This window comes from Electrona antarctica (genome assembly GCF_951216825.1).
Source record: "Electrona antarctica genome assembly, chromosome: 1".
In the NCBI taxonomy this organism is placed as follows: Eukaryota; Metazoa; Chordata; class Actinopteri; order Myctophiformes; family Myctophidae; genus Electrona; species Electrona antarctica.
Window position 1 is genome coordinate 13,844,824 of NC_136806.1, and position 16,982 is coordinate 13,861,805.

The following is a 16,982-nucleotide window of genomic DNA, read 5'->3' on the forward strand; positions in this document are numbered from 1 at the left end:
CAATGCCACAGTAATATTGTGCCAAAATCTCATCAAATGTTTATCTGGACATTCTCAATTGATTTCAATAGCACCGGTGCAGGGACAGTTTACAGAATGTGTGTGGTTGCAGCTCAAAGTTCATAGTTGTCTCTTGAGTCTATAGGCGATTTTGGCCTAAGAAGGCGACTTTGACATTATATTTCTCCACAATGCCACAGTAATATGGTGCCAGAATGTTATCAAATGTTTATCTGGACATTCTCAATTGATTTCAATAGCACTGGTACAGGGACAGTTTACAGAATGTGTGTGGTTGCAGCTCAAAGTTCATCGTGGTCTCTCGAGTCTATAGGCGATTTTGGCCAAAGATGGCGACTTTGACATTATATTTCTCCACAATGCCACAGTAATAATGGTGCCAAAATGTTATCAAATGTTTATTTAGACATTCTCAATTGATTTCAATAGCACTGGTGGAGAGACAATTTACAGAATGTGTGTGGTTCAAGGTCCATTCGGTTTATTTTAATTAAATAAAACGGAGACAGCAATCTCAGAGTTAAATAAACATTGATGTATTGCGACCATAGGTCGCATTTACTATGAAAACCTGCATCTCCCAACTCTCCGTCACCCACGCCTCCAGATATGGTCACGCCTCGTGACATCACGTCTCCATATATGGTCACGCACCGTGACATGTCACGCCACCACATATGGCCATCTCCATTTATGAAGATCACGACACTGTCCTCATCAAACCCTGGATAGCCATACATGGAGAAGACTGGATCATCACCTAGATCTGCATATATGGAGCCTACCAGCAACTCTACATCTGACCTCAAACCCTTAGATCTCCATATATGGAGCCAACCTGTTCTGATATTCCATGTTAATCTGACCTCATCAAACCCTGTACACTCAAGACGCTCCATATATGGCCAGTACAGAATTCATTCCACATGATGATGTGAGCCCCCCATGCCAAAGCGCCAGCACTCGCCCAGCAGTCTGCGGTCACACAGACAGATGGGTGCACTCTTCTCGCCCTCAGGGTGTCTTAGAGTTTTTTTTATTATTATTATTATTATTATAGAGCATTTAACATAAGGTAGCTGGTAGCCTATAAAGTACAGCAGCCTTGTGTTCATACAACAGCAACATTATTATTATTATTATTATTATTATTAGTAGTAGTAGTAGTAGTAGTAGTATTATTAGTAGTAGTAGTGGTAGTAGTAGTAGTACTAGTAGTACTAGTAGTAGTAGTAGTATTATTATTATTAGTAGTAGTTTATAATTATAATTATTATTACTATTATTATTATAGAGCATTTAACATATGAGGTATAAAGTACAGAAGCATTGTATTCATACAACAGCAAGGTATTATTATTTGTATTATTATTATTATTAGTAGTAGTAGTACTAGTAGTAGTTTATAATTATAATTAGTATTACTATTATTATTATAGAGCGTATGAGGTATAAAGTACAGCAGTATTGTATTCATACAACAGCAAGGTATTATTATTATTATTATTATTATTGCTATTATTATTGTTATACAACAGCAAGATTGGGTAAGACAGCAAGATTGGGTAAGACGTTATGTATCTTTCAGGACCTTCCACTGCTTCGTCTGAGTATCTCTCTCTCACTTTCTCTCGCACGCACGCATGCACGCACGCACATACGGCACGCGCGCATACACACACGCACACACGCGCATACACACGCACACGCGCGCACGCACGCACGCGCACACAGCCACCGCTCCAGCCAGCGCTGTACAGCCGGTACGGTAATTACACTACTAAATGCGCAACGAAATTCGGGCGTCGGATCACATTACTGTCGGTTCGCGAGTGTAGGACTGCGTTACTCCAGTAACCAAACAACGTGACATTACTATATGGATGAGGCCTTTCCACATCAAATGCATTGCAAAGTTTTCCACCAAACGACTCTGCCCCGTTGCGTTGCCCTGCCTGGCTGGCTGCCTGACAGGCACACAGACAAACAAAGGCTGTTTCATTCTATGTGGATATATAAACAGGATCTTGCATCTTATTTGGGTTGGTGGAGCGCGCAATGCAAAGCGCACAACAAACCACAACCAAGCACAAAAAAAACAAAAAACATTCCCAACAGCCAACCGAACCAACGAACGCAGCAGCAGCGCAGCCCCGTGCCGTGGCCGTGCACCTTGCTTCTCTGCTCGGCGTATCGGGTTACCATTTATTTACCTTGGTGTGAGCTCCGTCCTGGCTCTGGCTGTCTGCTAGATTCATGTGGTGGATCTGGTGCTCTTCTTCCTCCGGTGATGATGGTAATCCAGAGTCAGGGATGCACACATCGCTGTGGGCCAGTTGTTTCCCTGCACTTTCCTTCCATATACTATACTACTATAGTCGAGTCACTCCTCAGTGCACCTCTTTTAGGACCGCGACACAACAACACAACAACAACACAACACCGGGTCACCTTTACCTATCCAGCCCGCTACTGTCGTCTCCTGTGTCGGGGAGGGAGCAGCATGTCTCGGCCTCGCTGGTTGATGTCACTGATACTCCCTCTCTCTCCTCTCCTCGTCAATGCCCTGCTCTCTCCTCTCCTCTCTCCTCCTCTCCTCTCTCTCTCCTGGCTTTCTCTCCTCCCCTCTTTGCTCCCTCCTCCTCCTCAACACACCGGGCCCTCCTCCTCCTCCACCACCCCAACCCCCCCCCCCCCCCCCCCTCCATGACGTGATGCAGTCAAGATCTCCAATAGCAACCGTATCCCACCAACACCACACCCCCCCCCCTCCCCATCCTTCCCATCATCCTTCCATGCTCCCATCCCCCCATGCTGTAGCCCTGCATGGACTACTGTGGATGCATGTCTGTCTGTCTGTCTGTCTGTCTGTCTGTCTGTCTGCCTGTCTGTCTGTCTGTCTGTCTGTCTGTCTGTCTGTCTGTCTGTCTGTCTGTCTGTCTGTCTGTCTGTCTGTCTGTCTGTCTGTCTGTCTGTCTGCCTGCCTGCCTGCCTGCCTGTCTGTCTGTCTGTCTGTCTGTCTGCACAAGCAATATATTATTAGGAGTCGGACAGTGGTTTTCAACCAGTGGTCCTTGAAGCGGTTCCAGGTGGTCCCCATGCAGCTAAATGATGGAGAGTTGGTAACCAAATAGATCTTTAACTCTTGAGAGCGTAAAATGAACCCAAATGGACCCGTACGGCCGGGTCCATTTGGTTCTACGTATACGTAGAACCTTTATTATCAAAAGACAAAGAGACATTTTTGGCCCAAAACATTATTACAATTCTATCTGGAGCCGCAAAATATGTTTGCTTTAATAAAGAAATAAAGCAAACTTTAATTATGTGATTGTTTTCCTGGTCTTTCAAATAGTACATTTTATTGTTTTCTCAAAACAAATCAAGTAGGCCTACACCAGTAAGCCCGCAGCATTGGTGCTGAAAACAAACAAAGATGTCTTAGCATTACATTCTTTATTTTTCATTATCTGGTGAGGCAACATTGTTTTTGCAATATCAATATTAAATAATAACTTTATGCCTACTACAATAATAAATTATGATTAAAATGTAAAAAAGTAGGCATAAAGGCCTAGTCTAAAGCAGTGGTCCGGGGACCCTATAGGGGTCCTTGAGGGAGTTTCAGGGGGTCCCCAACAAAATGATAGTTTGGAACCAAATGGACCCGTATGGGTCTGTAACTCTGACATTTGTAATATTATAACAAATCAATAACATTGATTTTATAATATGAATGGGGGTTCCAGAGATAGAAATGCCATTAAATGGGGGTCCGTACTCCATAGACTAATGCATGTCAAACTGAGGGTCCTTGAAATGTAACGGGTTGAGAATCACTGCTAACAACAGCACCCCCTGTTGGTAGGCTATACCCTAAACATAAGTGTGTGTATACACGCACGGACGGGACGGACATTGCTGGTTATAGGAGTTGTTGCACGGTTACCACTCAAAGATATTCTCTTATTGGGGGTCCCTGGCATATCTTTTCAAATGGGGTCCACGGGCAATATGGGGGTCCTTGACATGAACCACTGGCCTAAAGAGTTCAGTTCAGGCTGAGAAAGATTCAAAGACTCATAAAATAAATATAATGGTATAAAACTTACTTTGTTAGAAGTCCATGACGCACCGCACCCCCTCTTATTCCTAGCTCTGGACAAAGATGTCAAGTGTTATTGTAAAAGTCCTCGTTCGTTGTCAAGTCTCTCCATTATTTTGAACTTAGCCTATTGTAAATAAGAGCCTGCTCTGTAACATTATTATGTCACTCACAGCTGTAGGTCGTTTACCTGCTTAATTAGGGGATACGACGTTTAATTGTAAAATTAAAAGACGGTTCTGTATTTTACTGGACGGATTTGTCTTTAGAACACACAGCAACACGTACAACAACAAACATCCTGTCACCGCTGCCATTTTTGGGGAAACGAAAATACAAAAAGAGCGCGCAGCGGCGCAGAGGCACGAGCGGGCGTGGTTTCACATGATGAGCCAATGAATGAGCCTCACCTTGACCATTCAACACACTGGGAGAACCAATCGATCCAAAAAACATATTAAAACTTGAGTAGCCTATAATTATATACATTTTGGATCATGGTAAATTAAGCGGTTGAAAGTTTTATCACCATTAAAAACCTATAGGATATAGAGCGTCGCAGTCCCGCCTCCTACCCGGGACCAGGAAATGAAACCCAATGCATTATTCTCATAGACATTTCTTAAAGTATTTATTTAAAGACGGTTACGCCGCGGACAAAGCCAACTCGAGTCGTGACAACTCATGACAACACAAACAATATTTTGGACCAAACAAATAATTACAAAGAAGAAAAACAACAAAAAAAGTGTTGTAACCTGCCGTTTTTTTCTTCTTTCTAATTATTTGTTTGGTCCAAAATATTGTTTGTGTTGTCATGAGTTGTCACGACTCGAGTTGGCTTTGTCCGCGGCGTAACCGTCTTTAAATAAATACTTTAAGAAATGTCTATGAGAATAATGCATTGGGTTTCATTTCCTGGTCCAGGGTAGGAGGCGGGACTGCGACGCTCTATAAGGCAAAAATAATAATAATTATTATTATTATTATAATTATGTTTTAAGAAGCATGTAATGTGTCAAACTAGGGGGTTTTCATCATGATTCTGAATCCATTCCAAGCATTAGTTTTGCACAAAATATGGCCGTTTTGACTGGCCTACTACTACACATGCGCGAAAATAGCAGATTTAAAAGCGCAGCACGTTTCGGATGAGACGCGCTGCCGCATGTGAGCTCGTAGATCTGCTATTTTCGGCACATGGACCCGGTTCACCGGGCGACTGGCTCAAGAGGTAGAGCAGGTCGTCCAATGATCCATGGGTTGGCGGCTCCTCCTGTCTACATGTCGAAGTGTCCTTGGGCAAGACAATGAACCCCAAATTGCTCCCGATGTGCTGGTTGGTACGCATGGCTTCCGCCGCAATCGGTGTATTGATTGATTGATTGAAGAATTTATTAACAGTTTGCAGAATTACAGTACATTTCAAGCACAAACTCAATACAAAGGCTGTTAACTGTGAGTGGACGACCCAATTAAGCATTACACTTGTTTCCAACAGGGTCCACCATGTTCAAATCATCAAAACATTTAGAGACGTACAAATAGACACTTCTATAGACAGAACAGGAATTCATCAAAAAGGAGGTAAAAAGGGAAAAGAAATATATACAGTGAGGGGAAAAAAGGGGGGGGCGGGGGGGGGATTCAGATTTTACGGGGGCCAGTTTCGAATTGCAGCCATCCGTAGGTGCCCTTTGAGAGCGGTTTTGAAGGAGTCAAGGGATTCGCATGTCTTAATGACAGTTGGTAGGGCGTTCCACATTTTGGTGGCATAGGAGCGAAAAGAATTTAGTCCCTTGTTTGTGCCGAATCTGGGTTGTACATGGTTCGTTGCACTCCCTCTGGTGTTGTGGGTGTGGACTTCGTTAACATTAAGGAAGTATCTAGACAGGTACATGGGTATCTTGGTGGTGTATCGAATCTTGTGGACCAGACCCATTGCAAGATGCTGTACTCTGTCGTCGACCCTAAGCCATTCCAGCCTGTCGAAGTGGGCAGGGGTGAGGTGGGTTCGGGGGGCTAGATCAAGTAGGAGCCTGACCAGTTTGTTTTGGGAAGTCTGGAGCCTGGTTTTAAGGGCCTTTGAGGTGCTGTGGTACCAGGAGGTGCATGCATAGTCAAAGAAACCCTGTACAAGGGCTCCTGTTAAGGTCTTCAAGGTGTTTTTGTTGACCAGTGAGGAGATCCTGTAGAGGAATCTTGTTCTATGGTTGACTTTTTTGATTACGTTGGTGGCCATTTTATCACCGGAAAGATTAGCCTCCAGGATGGAACCTAGGTAGGTAATTTCATCTTTACGTGTGATAACATTGTCACCCACTCTAACCAAGAAGCCATTTGCCTTGCTGAGATTACTAATAGAGCCAAAGAGAATGGATTCAGTTTTTCCCAGGTGTAAAGATAGTTTGTTATCAGCGAGCCAGGTGCAGATTCTACCGAGTTCAGAGCTGAGGGCATTTTCAACCTGCAGTTTGTCCCTGTCCGAGACCAGCAGTGCCGAGTCATCTGCGAACAGGAACAAGTTGCAGTCACAGGCTGAAGTCATGTCGTTTACATATATTAGGAACAGTAGAGGCCCTAGTATGCTTCCTTGTGGAACGCCACAGCTCACTGGGAGGGGGGGGGACAGTGTTCCGTTCACTTCCACCATCTGTTCTCTCCCCTCCAGGTAGGATTGCATCCAGCTCACTGATGTGCTATCGAAACCAATTGCTTTTAGCTTGTTAACCAGTATGGAGTGGTTCACGGTGTCAAAAGCCTTTTGGAGGTCCAGCATGACCATGCCGCAGTATTTGCCAGCGTCCACCTCTTGTTTGATGTGGTCGCTCAAATAGAGGAGGCATGTGTCAGTGGAGTGGGATGTTCTGAAGCCAGATTGGAACTCGTACAATAATTTATTAGTGGCAAGATACTTTTCAACCTGTTCATAGACTATTTTTTCCATCACTTTCGAGATGGAACTAAGAATAGAAATAGGGCGGTAGTTGCCGGGGTCTAATTTACTCCCTTTCTTGTGCAAGGGGGTTACTTTGGCCAGTTTGAAATCTTGGGGGACCTGTCCCTGTTTGATGGATAGGTTTACTATGTGGGTGATGATTGGAGCTATAGAGATGGCTGAGTCTCTGAGAAATTTGGAGGGAATGTTGTCATGGCCTGTGGCCTTGTGGGGTTGGAGGGCACTCAGTTTCTTAATTACCTCATCAGTTGTTACCATAACTAGTTTAAAATCGTCTTTACAAACACCTAGGTTTTTGTAGAAGGTTGTAATGTGCTCTACACCAAAGAGCCCAGAGTGGGAGGGCAGTTTGTTAACCAGAGTTGTTGCTATGTTTGTAAAGAAGATATTCAAGTGGTTGGCCACATCAAGGTTGTCAGTGATGAGAGTGTTGTCAGATTTGATGTTTATGTTCGAAAATCTGGTTTTTAGTTTCTGACCATAGCTTAGTTGATTGTTTAGTAGCTTCCAGAGCTCATGAGGATTGTTTTTGTTTTCCTGAGCTTTATCATTAATGAAGTTACTTTTAGCTGATTTGGTCATGGCAGTTACACTGTTTCGTAGTTTGATTCGTTGTGTATTTAGGTTGTTCAAACGAGCTTGGCGAACACTGTCGAAGCGCTTGGCTAGCTTTGACTTGCATTTTAGAACTTCAGAGCATTTTTTGTCTCTGGCTTTCATTGCAGCCAGTATGTCCGAATTCATCCATGGTTCCGAGCGGGTTTTGCCCCTGGTGGTTCTCAAAGGAGCCATGTTGTTCAGTACTGATGTAAATTTGGTTTTGAAGCCAAGCCAAGCTTCTTCGACAAGTGTGCTTTTAAGCTCATCGGACCAATCCAGACTCTCCAATACTTGGTTAAAGACCTCACTAGAGTAGGTTTTGAGGTCCCTTGATATGACTGTTTTGTGGCAGCCGGTCTTAAGTTTTTGTATTTTGCGGGTACAGAATATCATAAAATGATCACTAAGCCCACATACAATAACCCCTTTCTTGGAGATTCTGGATTTGTCCGAGGACAGAATGAGATCAATGACAGTTTGAGTAGAATCACACACTCTAGTGGGTTGGGTAATTAGCTGACTGACACTATGTAGATCACAGAACTTACTGAATGACTTAAACACAGGTGCTTCCTTTCGTTGCATGTCTGTATTGTAGTCGCCAATCAGGATTTTCTCTACACATTCCTCCTCAGCTAAGCACCCCTCAAGTATATCATAGAACCCATGTTGGTCAGGCGGTCTGTAGACGGTGCCCACTAATACTGATTTAGCCTTTTTGAAAATTAATTCAACCCACACAGTTTCAATTTCATCATGCTGTAAGTCAGTACGAGTAACATATTCAGTGTCTTTGTGAATATACATACACACGCCACCACCATGCCTGTTTCTGTCGTTTCTGATCAAAGAATAGTTCTCTATTTCAACTTCTGGGTCTTTGGTTGACTCATCAAGTTTGGTTTCAGAGAAGCTAATGATGTTCGCCTTACCGCATTGAAACATATGCCTGATTTCAGCCATTTTGGGTCCAAGGCTGTTGACATTCAGGTGAAAGATATGAAGTCCGTTGGCTCTGACTATGGTGTACATGAATGTGTGTGTGTGAATGTAATGCACAATCTATGTAAAGCGCCTTGGATAAAGGCGCTATATAAATGCACCATTTACCATATAGGCATTATATGGATAATAAGGGGTTGACCTAAAAAAAAAATTGCAACAGAAATATGTTAGTAACACCATATACCGTAGGCTATACTGATTGATTGATTGATTGAAGAATTTATTAACAGTTTGCAGAATTACAGTACATTTCAAGCACAAACTCAATACAAAGGCTGTTAACTGTGAGTGGACGACCCAATTAAGCATTACACTTGTTTCCAATAGGGTCCACCATGTTCAAATCATCAAAACATTTAGAGACGTACAAATAGACACTTCTATAGACAGAACAGGAATTCATAGAGACATATACAGTGAGGGGGAAAGAAGGGGTGGGCGGTGGGGGGGATTCACGTTCAGCTCCGTTAATTTGTTTGTTTTCCTTGGAGGAGCTGCGTTGGGTCCCCAAATCGGCTCCGTGGCCGTACCTTGAGTTGGCTGTGTGGCCGTGACCGTTTATTGTGTTGTCCTTGCGTTGGGTCCCCAAGTCGGCTCAGTGGCCATACCTTGAGTTGGCTGTGTGGCCGCGACCGTCTCTTGTGTTGTCCTTGCGTTCGTGTTTGAGGGATTCCGAATTTACAGGGGCCAGTTTCGAATTGCAGCCGTCCGTAGGTGCCCTTTGAGAGCGGTTTTGAAAGAGTCAAGGGATTCGCATGTCTTAATGACAGTTGGTAGGGCGTTCCACATTTTGGTGGCATAGGAGCGAAAAGAATTTAGTCCCTTGTTTGTGCCGAATCTGGGTTGTACATGGTTCGTTGCACTCCCTCTGGTGTTGTGGGTGTGGACTTCGTTAACATTAAGGAAGTATCTAGACAGGTACATGGGTATCTTGGTGGTGTATCGAATCTTGTGGACCAGACCCATTGCAAGATGCTGTACTCTATCGTCGACCCTAAGCCATTCCAGCCTGTCGAAGTGGGCAGGGGTGAGGTGGGTTCGGGGGGCTAGGTCAAGTAGGAGCCTGACCAGTTTGTTTTGGGAAGTCTGGAGCCTGGTTTTAAGGGCCTTTGAGGTGCTGTGGTACCAGGAGGTGCATGCATAGTCAAAGAAACCCTGTACAAGGGCTCCTGTTAAGGTCTTCAAGGTGTTTTTGTTGACCAGTGAGGAGATCCTGTAAAGGAATCTTGTTCTATGGTTGACCTTTTTGATTACGTTGGTGGCCATTTTATCACCGGAAAGATTAGCCTCCAGGATGGAACCTAGGTAGGTAATTTCATCTTTACGTGTGATAACATTGTCACCCACTCTAACCAAGAAGCCATTTGCCTTGCTGAGATTACTATTAGAGCCAAAGAGAATGGATTCAGTTTTTCCCAGGTGTAAAGATAGTTTGTTATCAGCGAGCCAGGTGCAGATTCTACCGAGTTCAGAGCTGAGGGCATTTTCAACCTGCAGTTTGTCCCTGTCCGAGACCAGCAGTGCTGAGTCATCTGCGAACAGGAACAAGTTGCAGTCACAAGCTGAAGTCATGTCGTTTACATATATTAGGAACAGTAGAGGCCCTAGTATGCTTCCTTGTGGAACGCCACAGCTCACTGGGAGGGGGGGGGACAGTGTTCCGTTCAAGTCCTATAAGAAATCCCAGTAGGGTATTTACCATTAACGACCTATAAGGCATGCATTCTCAAAATGTAATTCTGATTTAAGTAGGCCTATAGCATGTGATATGTCAAACTATAGGCTTTTTCATGATTCTGAGTCCATTCCAATTCCAAGCATAAGCTATAGTTTTGCACAAAAAACACTCGCCACTGGCCGTTTTGGGAAGTAGGACATTTGAAATACTCCAGTATAAGTAAAAGTACATACAATGAAATGAAATGAAATGATTACTATATTTACCCAGGGTATCTGGGCTAAGCTCAAGAACTTGTTTCCAGCCAGGCCCTGCTCATAGAACATTTCATCGTAGTGGTTCAATGCCTTGTTCAAGGGCACTTCAGCAGTGGTAATTTTAACGTGTCGGACCGCTGATTCGAACTGGCGACCTTCCGGTATCAAGACCGCTCCGCAATCCGTTCGGCCACCGCTGCCACTATATATGCCACAAATATTACTTAGGTACAGTACTTAAGTAAATGTACACTTATACATTCTGTTATGAATTGTCCATACAGAAGATGAATGCATTATGCATAAGTCCAGCACATTTATTATCACGAGTAGCCTATCAAGCATGTCTGTCTGTTGAGTTCCAGTCACTCTATATCTCATTGCTGGGCAGGAATTCACACAAAGGCGGTGTCATGCCCCCTGGCCCTGTGTCAGGTGAGGTGTCTCCTTATCAAAGGAGTGACATTTCTGGCTACCATCAGTGGGTGTGGAGCAAATGGAATCTCATTCTCATTATACAAGCATGATATGATAGATCAATATTTGACAGTCCAGCAGGGGTGGGCAACTTTGATGATGGAGAGGGCCAGTGGGTCACTATTTCCACACTCACTCCAGAGGGCCACATTTCATATTAGGCTACTGTCGTAGGAAAAATAGCCGATCTGCAAGCTCAAAACATGTCGCAGTGCAACACGTTTTGAGCTTGTAGATCAGCTAATTGTTTGCTATATTTGAATTGAAATCCCGATTTTTTTAGAATTAGAATCCTTGAAAAGTAACATTTTTATTTAATTTCAAGTGCATTTATAGTTATAACTAAATAGTTATAGTATAGTTATAACTAAATACAAATATACATTGGACATAAAAAAGACAACAACATTTTAATACTAGTAATTAGCTGAAATCAATAATATATCAATGTTCAGATATTAACCTGCGGGCCGCATTAAGTGATGGTGGGGGCCGCATGTGGCCCCCGGGCCGCCAGTTGCCCATGTATGCCGTACACTGCGTATACAGTATCAGTGAATTTGGCAGAATTTGGAACCAGACATGGCCCACCACAACCAGCACGCAGCAGATACACTGACCTTTCGGGTCGAGGCCCATATGAAAAGTTGAAATATACAAGCCATTACAGTACACATTTACAGTACAACATAAATGATACACAACCAAGATAATTTAACATTTGGCCCAGACCGGCCCATCATGCACCAGAGGGTCGGCCCACCGGGCATATGCCTCATGGTACGTCCTGCATGTGGCCAGTCCACCCCTGCACAGTATCACAGTTGTAAGACAATGAGATGATACATACATATTTGACAGTCCAATAATACTGCAACACTTTCCACCACTGCTATGCATCTGAATATCAAGCCGGCCTAATATAGCGGTTACAAAATGAAGTGTTTTATTCCTAACAGGTGCATGTTTTGGCGATGCTGCCTGTGGTGGTGTTGCATCCTAAGATGAACCTGCAGCAGCTCTGTGCACGGTGAGGAAGGCTCTCACACGTGCGCACGCGCACACACACATATGCGCACGCACACACGTGCACGTGCACACGCACACACATAAAACTCTGCATGCGCTGCTAGTGTCAGCAGAACTGCCTACCCATGCTGGATATATATATGAGTGATCTCCAACAACAAGAAAACACGTATCACTTTATATCCCATAGCATGCTTGTCCCTGTTAGAAAGAGCCAGAAGGCCAAAGTTAAAGATTTGATATTTGATTTGATTTGATTTCTTTTTTTTGCTATACCATAATCCGTTTCCCCCTCACTGTATATTTTCTTTCCCCCTTTTTACCTCCTTTTATGCTGATTTCCTGCTTTTTGTAGCCTAATATAGATCACGTGTATATTTGTATATTGTCTAAATGTTATGATGAATGGTGGACCCTATTGTAAACAAGTATAATGCGTTATGGTGTCGTCATCCACATACCATTTTTTTTGTATTGAGTTGTGCTTGAAATGTACTGTAATTCTGCAAACTGTTAATAAATACTTTAAAAAAAAAAATCAATCAATCAATCAATCAATCGTTTTATTGTCACATCACAGTTAATCAGTGGGGGTGAAATTCAATTCTGTTCAAGACGCTCCATCCCTTAGTGAGTGATTGATTGAAGTATTTATGAACAGTTTGCAGAATTACAGGACATTTCAAGCACAACTCAATACGAAAAACTGTTTACAAGAGGGTCCACCCTGTTCAATTCATCATAACATTTAGAGACCTACAAATATACACTTCTATATAACGAAAATATTGACATAGACAGAGTCAAAAGGTGCTATTATTGTTATTATGAATAGCAGTGCAGACTTATTAGGTATTCAGTTAGTGAATTATCCTGTGCACGGAAGTCTTGAGTCTCTTGACACTTTCATGGGGTTCTTGGAATTGAACAAAGCACTATGCAGCATTGTCTTTGGCTGTACTGACACCTAGTGGCTATGGAAGGGAGCTGCGCTGCCACCATTAGCGTGCCGTTTCAGGGTATAGAATTTCTGCTGCGGTCACACAAATGTACCTCTCTGTACATTTTTGTCGTGGGTGGGATGGGTGGGCTACAGAAATACCCTGCTGCACACACACCCCCTTAAGGTTAAGAATATCTGTACTATATAGGAACATGAACTATGTTTTTCTTGAATGGGCAGTTAGTTATAGTCCATGATTTTGCCGCGGGCACACGCACGCACGCACACGCACACACGCGCACACGCACACGCACACACACACACACACACACACACACACACACACACACACACACACACACACACACACACACACACACACACACACACACACACACACACACACACACACAATAAAAAAACGTCTTCAAATCCAGTTTCAAGCAGCACCTTGTGTTGGAATCTGTGTTGTCAGTTCTCTATCATAGAGACACATCCACGCCAGTCAGGCCCGTGGCCCAGGGGCCAATGACACTCAGGGGCCCTTCGGGGGATATTGGACCGCTTTGTACTGGGGTTGAGGCCCTGAAAAGAGCTCCTGGGGACTTTCATTGATTTTGTTAATTTTAGGTCAAAAATAAATAAATAAAAACACAGAAAAACATAAAAATCCCACACGCACATGTGCGCTATGGGAGCCCCCAAACATTTTAGCGGCTCAGGGGCCCTCGTGGGGGTTAATCCGTACGGCCCTGACCATAGTATTATGTTGACAACAGTAGACACTCTCTTACTGGAGCAGCCACAGAAATAGCCATCATCATAAAACAGTATCACGTTAATAGGCCCACCTGCTCAGTATCTAGGTAGATTAGTTATAGAGCAGTGTTGCTAGCCTGATTATGGGCTGGATCCAGGCTACAGTGTTGCATCATGCAGGGTTCATTTGGTTCCATTTGCACTCACTCACACAGTGTGTGTGAGTTATAACAGGCCCACAAAGGGTCTGCTGGTCCCTGGACGCCTGGACCCCACGTTGAGCAAAGGCTCTGCTGGTCCCTGGACCCCACGTTGAGAGTTATAACAGGCCCACAAAGGCTCTGCTGGTCCCTGGACGCCTGGACCCCACGTTGAGCAAAGGCTCTGCTGGTCCCTGGACCCCACGTTGAGAGTTATAACAGGCCCACAAAGGGTCTGCTGGTCCCTGGACGCCTGGACCCCACGTTGAGCAAAGGCTCTGCTGGTCCCTGGACCCCACGTTGAGAGTTATAACAGGCCCACAAAGGCTCTGCTGGTCCCTGGACGCCTGGACCCCACGTTGAGAAAGAAAGAAGATTTGTTTATTATCATACCACTGGTTTCAGACGTCTTCATGTCAAGGACCCCCACATTGGGAGATCCTAATTTGACCACGGACCCCCATCTGAAAATATGTTGTGCCAAGTCTTCAAAATCGTATTTAAAAGAAAGTAAATGTTTGTTTTTAAGGGGCGCTATAGTCTCTCCCACGTCGTATGGCAGCCAAGTCTATGGACTTTTTTGTTGTTGTGGCTTTTGCCTTTATTTTATTTTTTTGTAGAGGGATAGAATCACAGTAGGCCGACAGGAGATTGGGAGAGAGATGGGGACGAGATGGGGACCGCTGAGCCCTGCAGGCCCAAGTCTATGGACTTTATTTGTTTTAGAGCACTAAACGTGACATCATGTGGCAGCCAAGTCTAAGGACGTTGTGTCACTGTGTATAGGGATATGGTGGTTAACTCACTTAGCTGGGAGGGACCGTCTGGAACCCCCCAACACAAGGACCCCTGGGGGTCCCCCGGGCCCCACCTTGAGAACCACTGACAGTGTTTTACAAGGGGTTTCCCTGTGGTTTTCCTGGGCGGAGTAAAAAAGCCAACATGGTCACGTGACTCCAGTCTGTGTTATGACTGTGGCACCCAGCTGGCTAGTGTGACCCGTGGTGACCTTTATCAACTATAGCCTCGCACTATTCCAGTATTTCCATGCCGGTGGTGTGGCGAAAGCTTCCCTGAAATAGCAGCTCTGTATCCACGCAGCCCCCGCAGCTAGCGCTGGCAGTAATTACTGCAACATCGCTATATTTACACACACTGGAAGAGTGCGTGAGCGTGAAAGATCGAGTTTCTGTTATCTTTATTATTCCTGGCTGACTGTGACAGGGCCGTGTTTGACATGCAGAGATGGAAGAAAAGTATGCAAATATGAACCCATGCTGAGTTTGATTATAGAGTCCAGAGTGTGGAAGCTGTATAAAACATGATAGGCTACTCTACTGTACGAATCTTTCAATGACAATAATAAAACCTGATGTTATATTTGTTTTTATTATCGCTCAGCTGAAATTCAAAACTCCCTTGGGAGTTGGTACCAGAATTTACCAAGAGAGTAGCCTATGTACATGTACTGTATGTGGAAATAGTATTCACATTTAAAATAAAACCAAGATACAAGTAGCCTATAGCAGTTCCACAATATGAATACTGTTACAAGTAAAAGGCCTGCATTAAAAATGTGTACTTGATTAAAAGTACACAAATATTGGTATTAAAATATACTTACCAAAGCAAAAGTATTTCATTACATTACATTACAAAAGTATTTCCCCCCCAAAAAACTGAAACGTGTCACATCACAATTAAAGTTTTCAATTATTTGTAGTGGAGTGAAAAGGACAATATTTGCCTCTGAGATGTAGAATAGTAAAATATAATATAGGCCAATAGTAAAATATCTAAAAATTGTACTCAAGTATATTAGTTCCTTTCCAGCACTGCTTAAATAGTGGATTTGTGATTTAGGATCTTAGATGTTTATTAATTTAATAATAATTCAGTGTTTTTAATGGCACCAGTCTTTCTAAACGGAATAAACAAACTGGCTAGTGGCAACAGCGTACGACTCATCAGTTATTTGCAGAGATTGTGTGTCCTGCCGTCACACACAACCCTTCCCATCCATCTAAATATAAGGATGTCCGTAACATGAGTGGCCCTCCCTGCTGGGAAGATAACTAGTTACCCAGAATGGCTGCTAACTCAGTCACTTCCAAGACACGTGACAGAGCAACACAAACATGTATGGGCAACATGCGGCCCATACCGGGGGATGGAACGGGCCCCGTGGACCAGGGGTTCCCAAACCTTTTCATGTCAAGGACCCCCAAATTGACACCAATTTAGCCCACAGACCCCCATTTGAAGAGATATGCCAGGGACCCCCATAATTGAGAAGATTCTTACGGCTCTAGCAGTGATTCTCAACCAGTTCAATTTCAAGGACCCCCAGTTTTACATGCTTTTAGGCTATACGGAACCCCCATTTAATGGCATTTCTATCTATCTATGAGACCCTCAATTTATATTGTAAAATCAATGTTAATTTAACTCTGAGAGTGTACACTCTCAGAGTTACAGACCCATAAGGGTCCATTTGGTTCCAAACTATCATTTAGCTGGGTCTCCCAGCTGGGTCCCCCAGGACCCCACTTTGCGAACCACTGCCGTGGACCATCTCAATATGACCTGTGCTGTGACTGGGAAGTCCTCGAAGGAAAACAAAACAACACCTCTTGACGCGTTTCATGTTGGACACCTGGCAAGATGCATTAGTCTCTGGGCACATGTAAATGTTGATAATGGATTGTTTTATGCAAGTTATTTGTTTTTTAATTATACATTTTTATCCCAACTCATTCTTTCAACCCAGTATCAATTATCTAATGTCATCCTGGGCGCTAAACTCCCTCTGCCAACCTGGGGAGAGCTGGGAGACTGACATCATGCTTCCTTCTATGCATGAGGAGTCCAAGCTGCTTCTTTTCACCTGACAGGGGGGGGGGGGGGGGGGGGGGTTCCCTAGGCTGGATGTAGCACGTGGTAACGAAG

The 16,982-nt window shown here is 43.8% G+C and overlaps 1 protein-coding gene across 12 annotated transcripts in view; it reads right to left on the reverse strand.

Annotated features, from left to right (window-relative positions):
• The window catches only part of LOC306931939 (receptor-type tyrosine-protein phosphatase S-like), a 257,462-nt gene extending 253,071 nt beyond the window's left edge, over positions 1–4,391 (reverse strand). For 8 of the 12 annotated variants that reach the window (XM_079513626.1, XM_079513634.1, XM_079513633.1 and 5 more), the window contains exon 1: positions 4,134–4,391. In XM_079513626.1, coding sequence (XP_079369752.1) covers position 4,134 — 1 coding nt within the window. In that variant the 5' untranslated portion in view covers positions 4,135–4,391. Of the gene's footprint in view, positions 1–2,234; positions 2,572–4,133 lie in introns of those variants that run through there. The other 4 variants (XM_079513624.1, XM_079513628.1, XM_079513625.1 and 1 more) reach the window with 4 other exon arrangements.
• Positions 4,392–16,982: the final 12,591 nt, after the last annotated feature.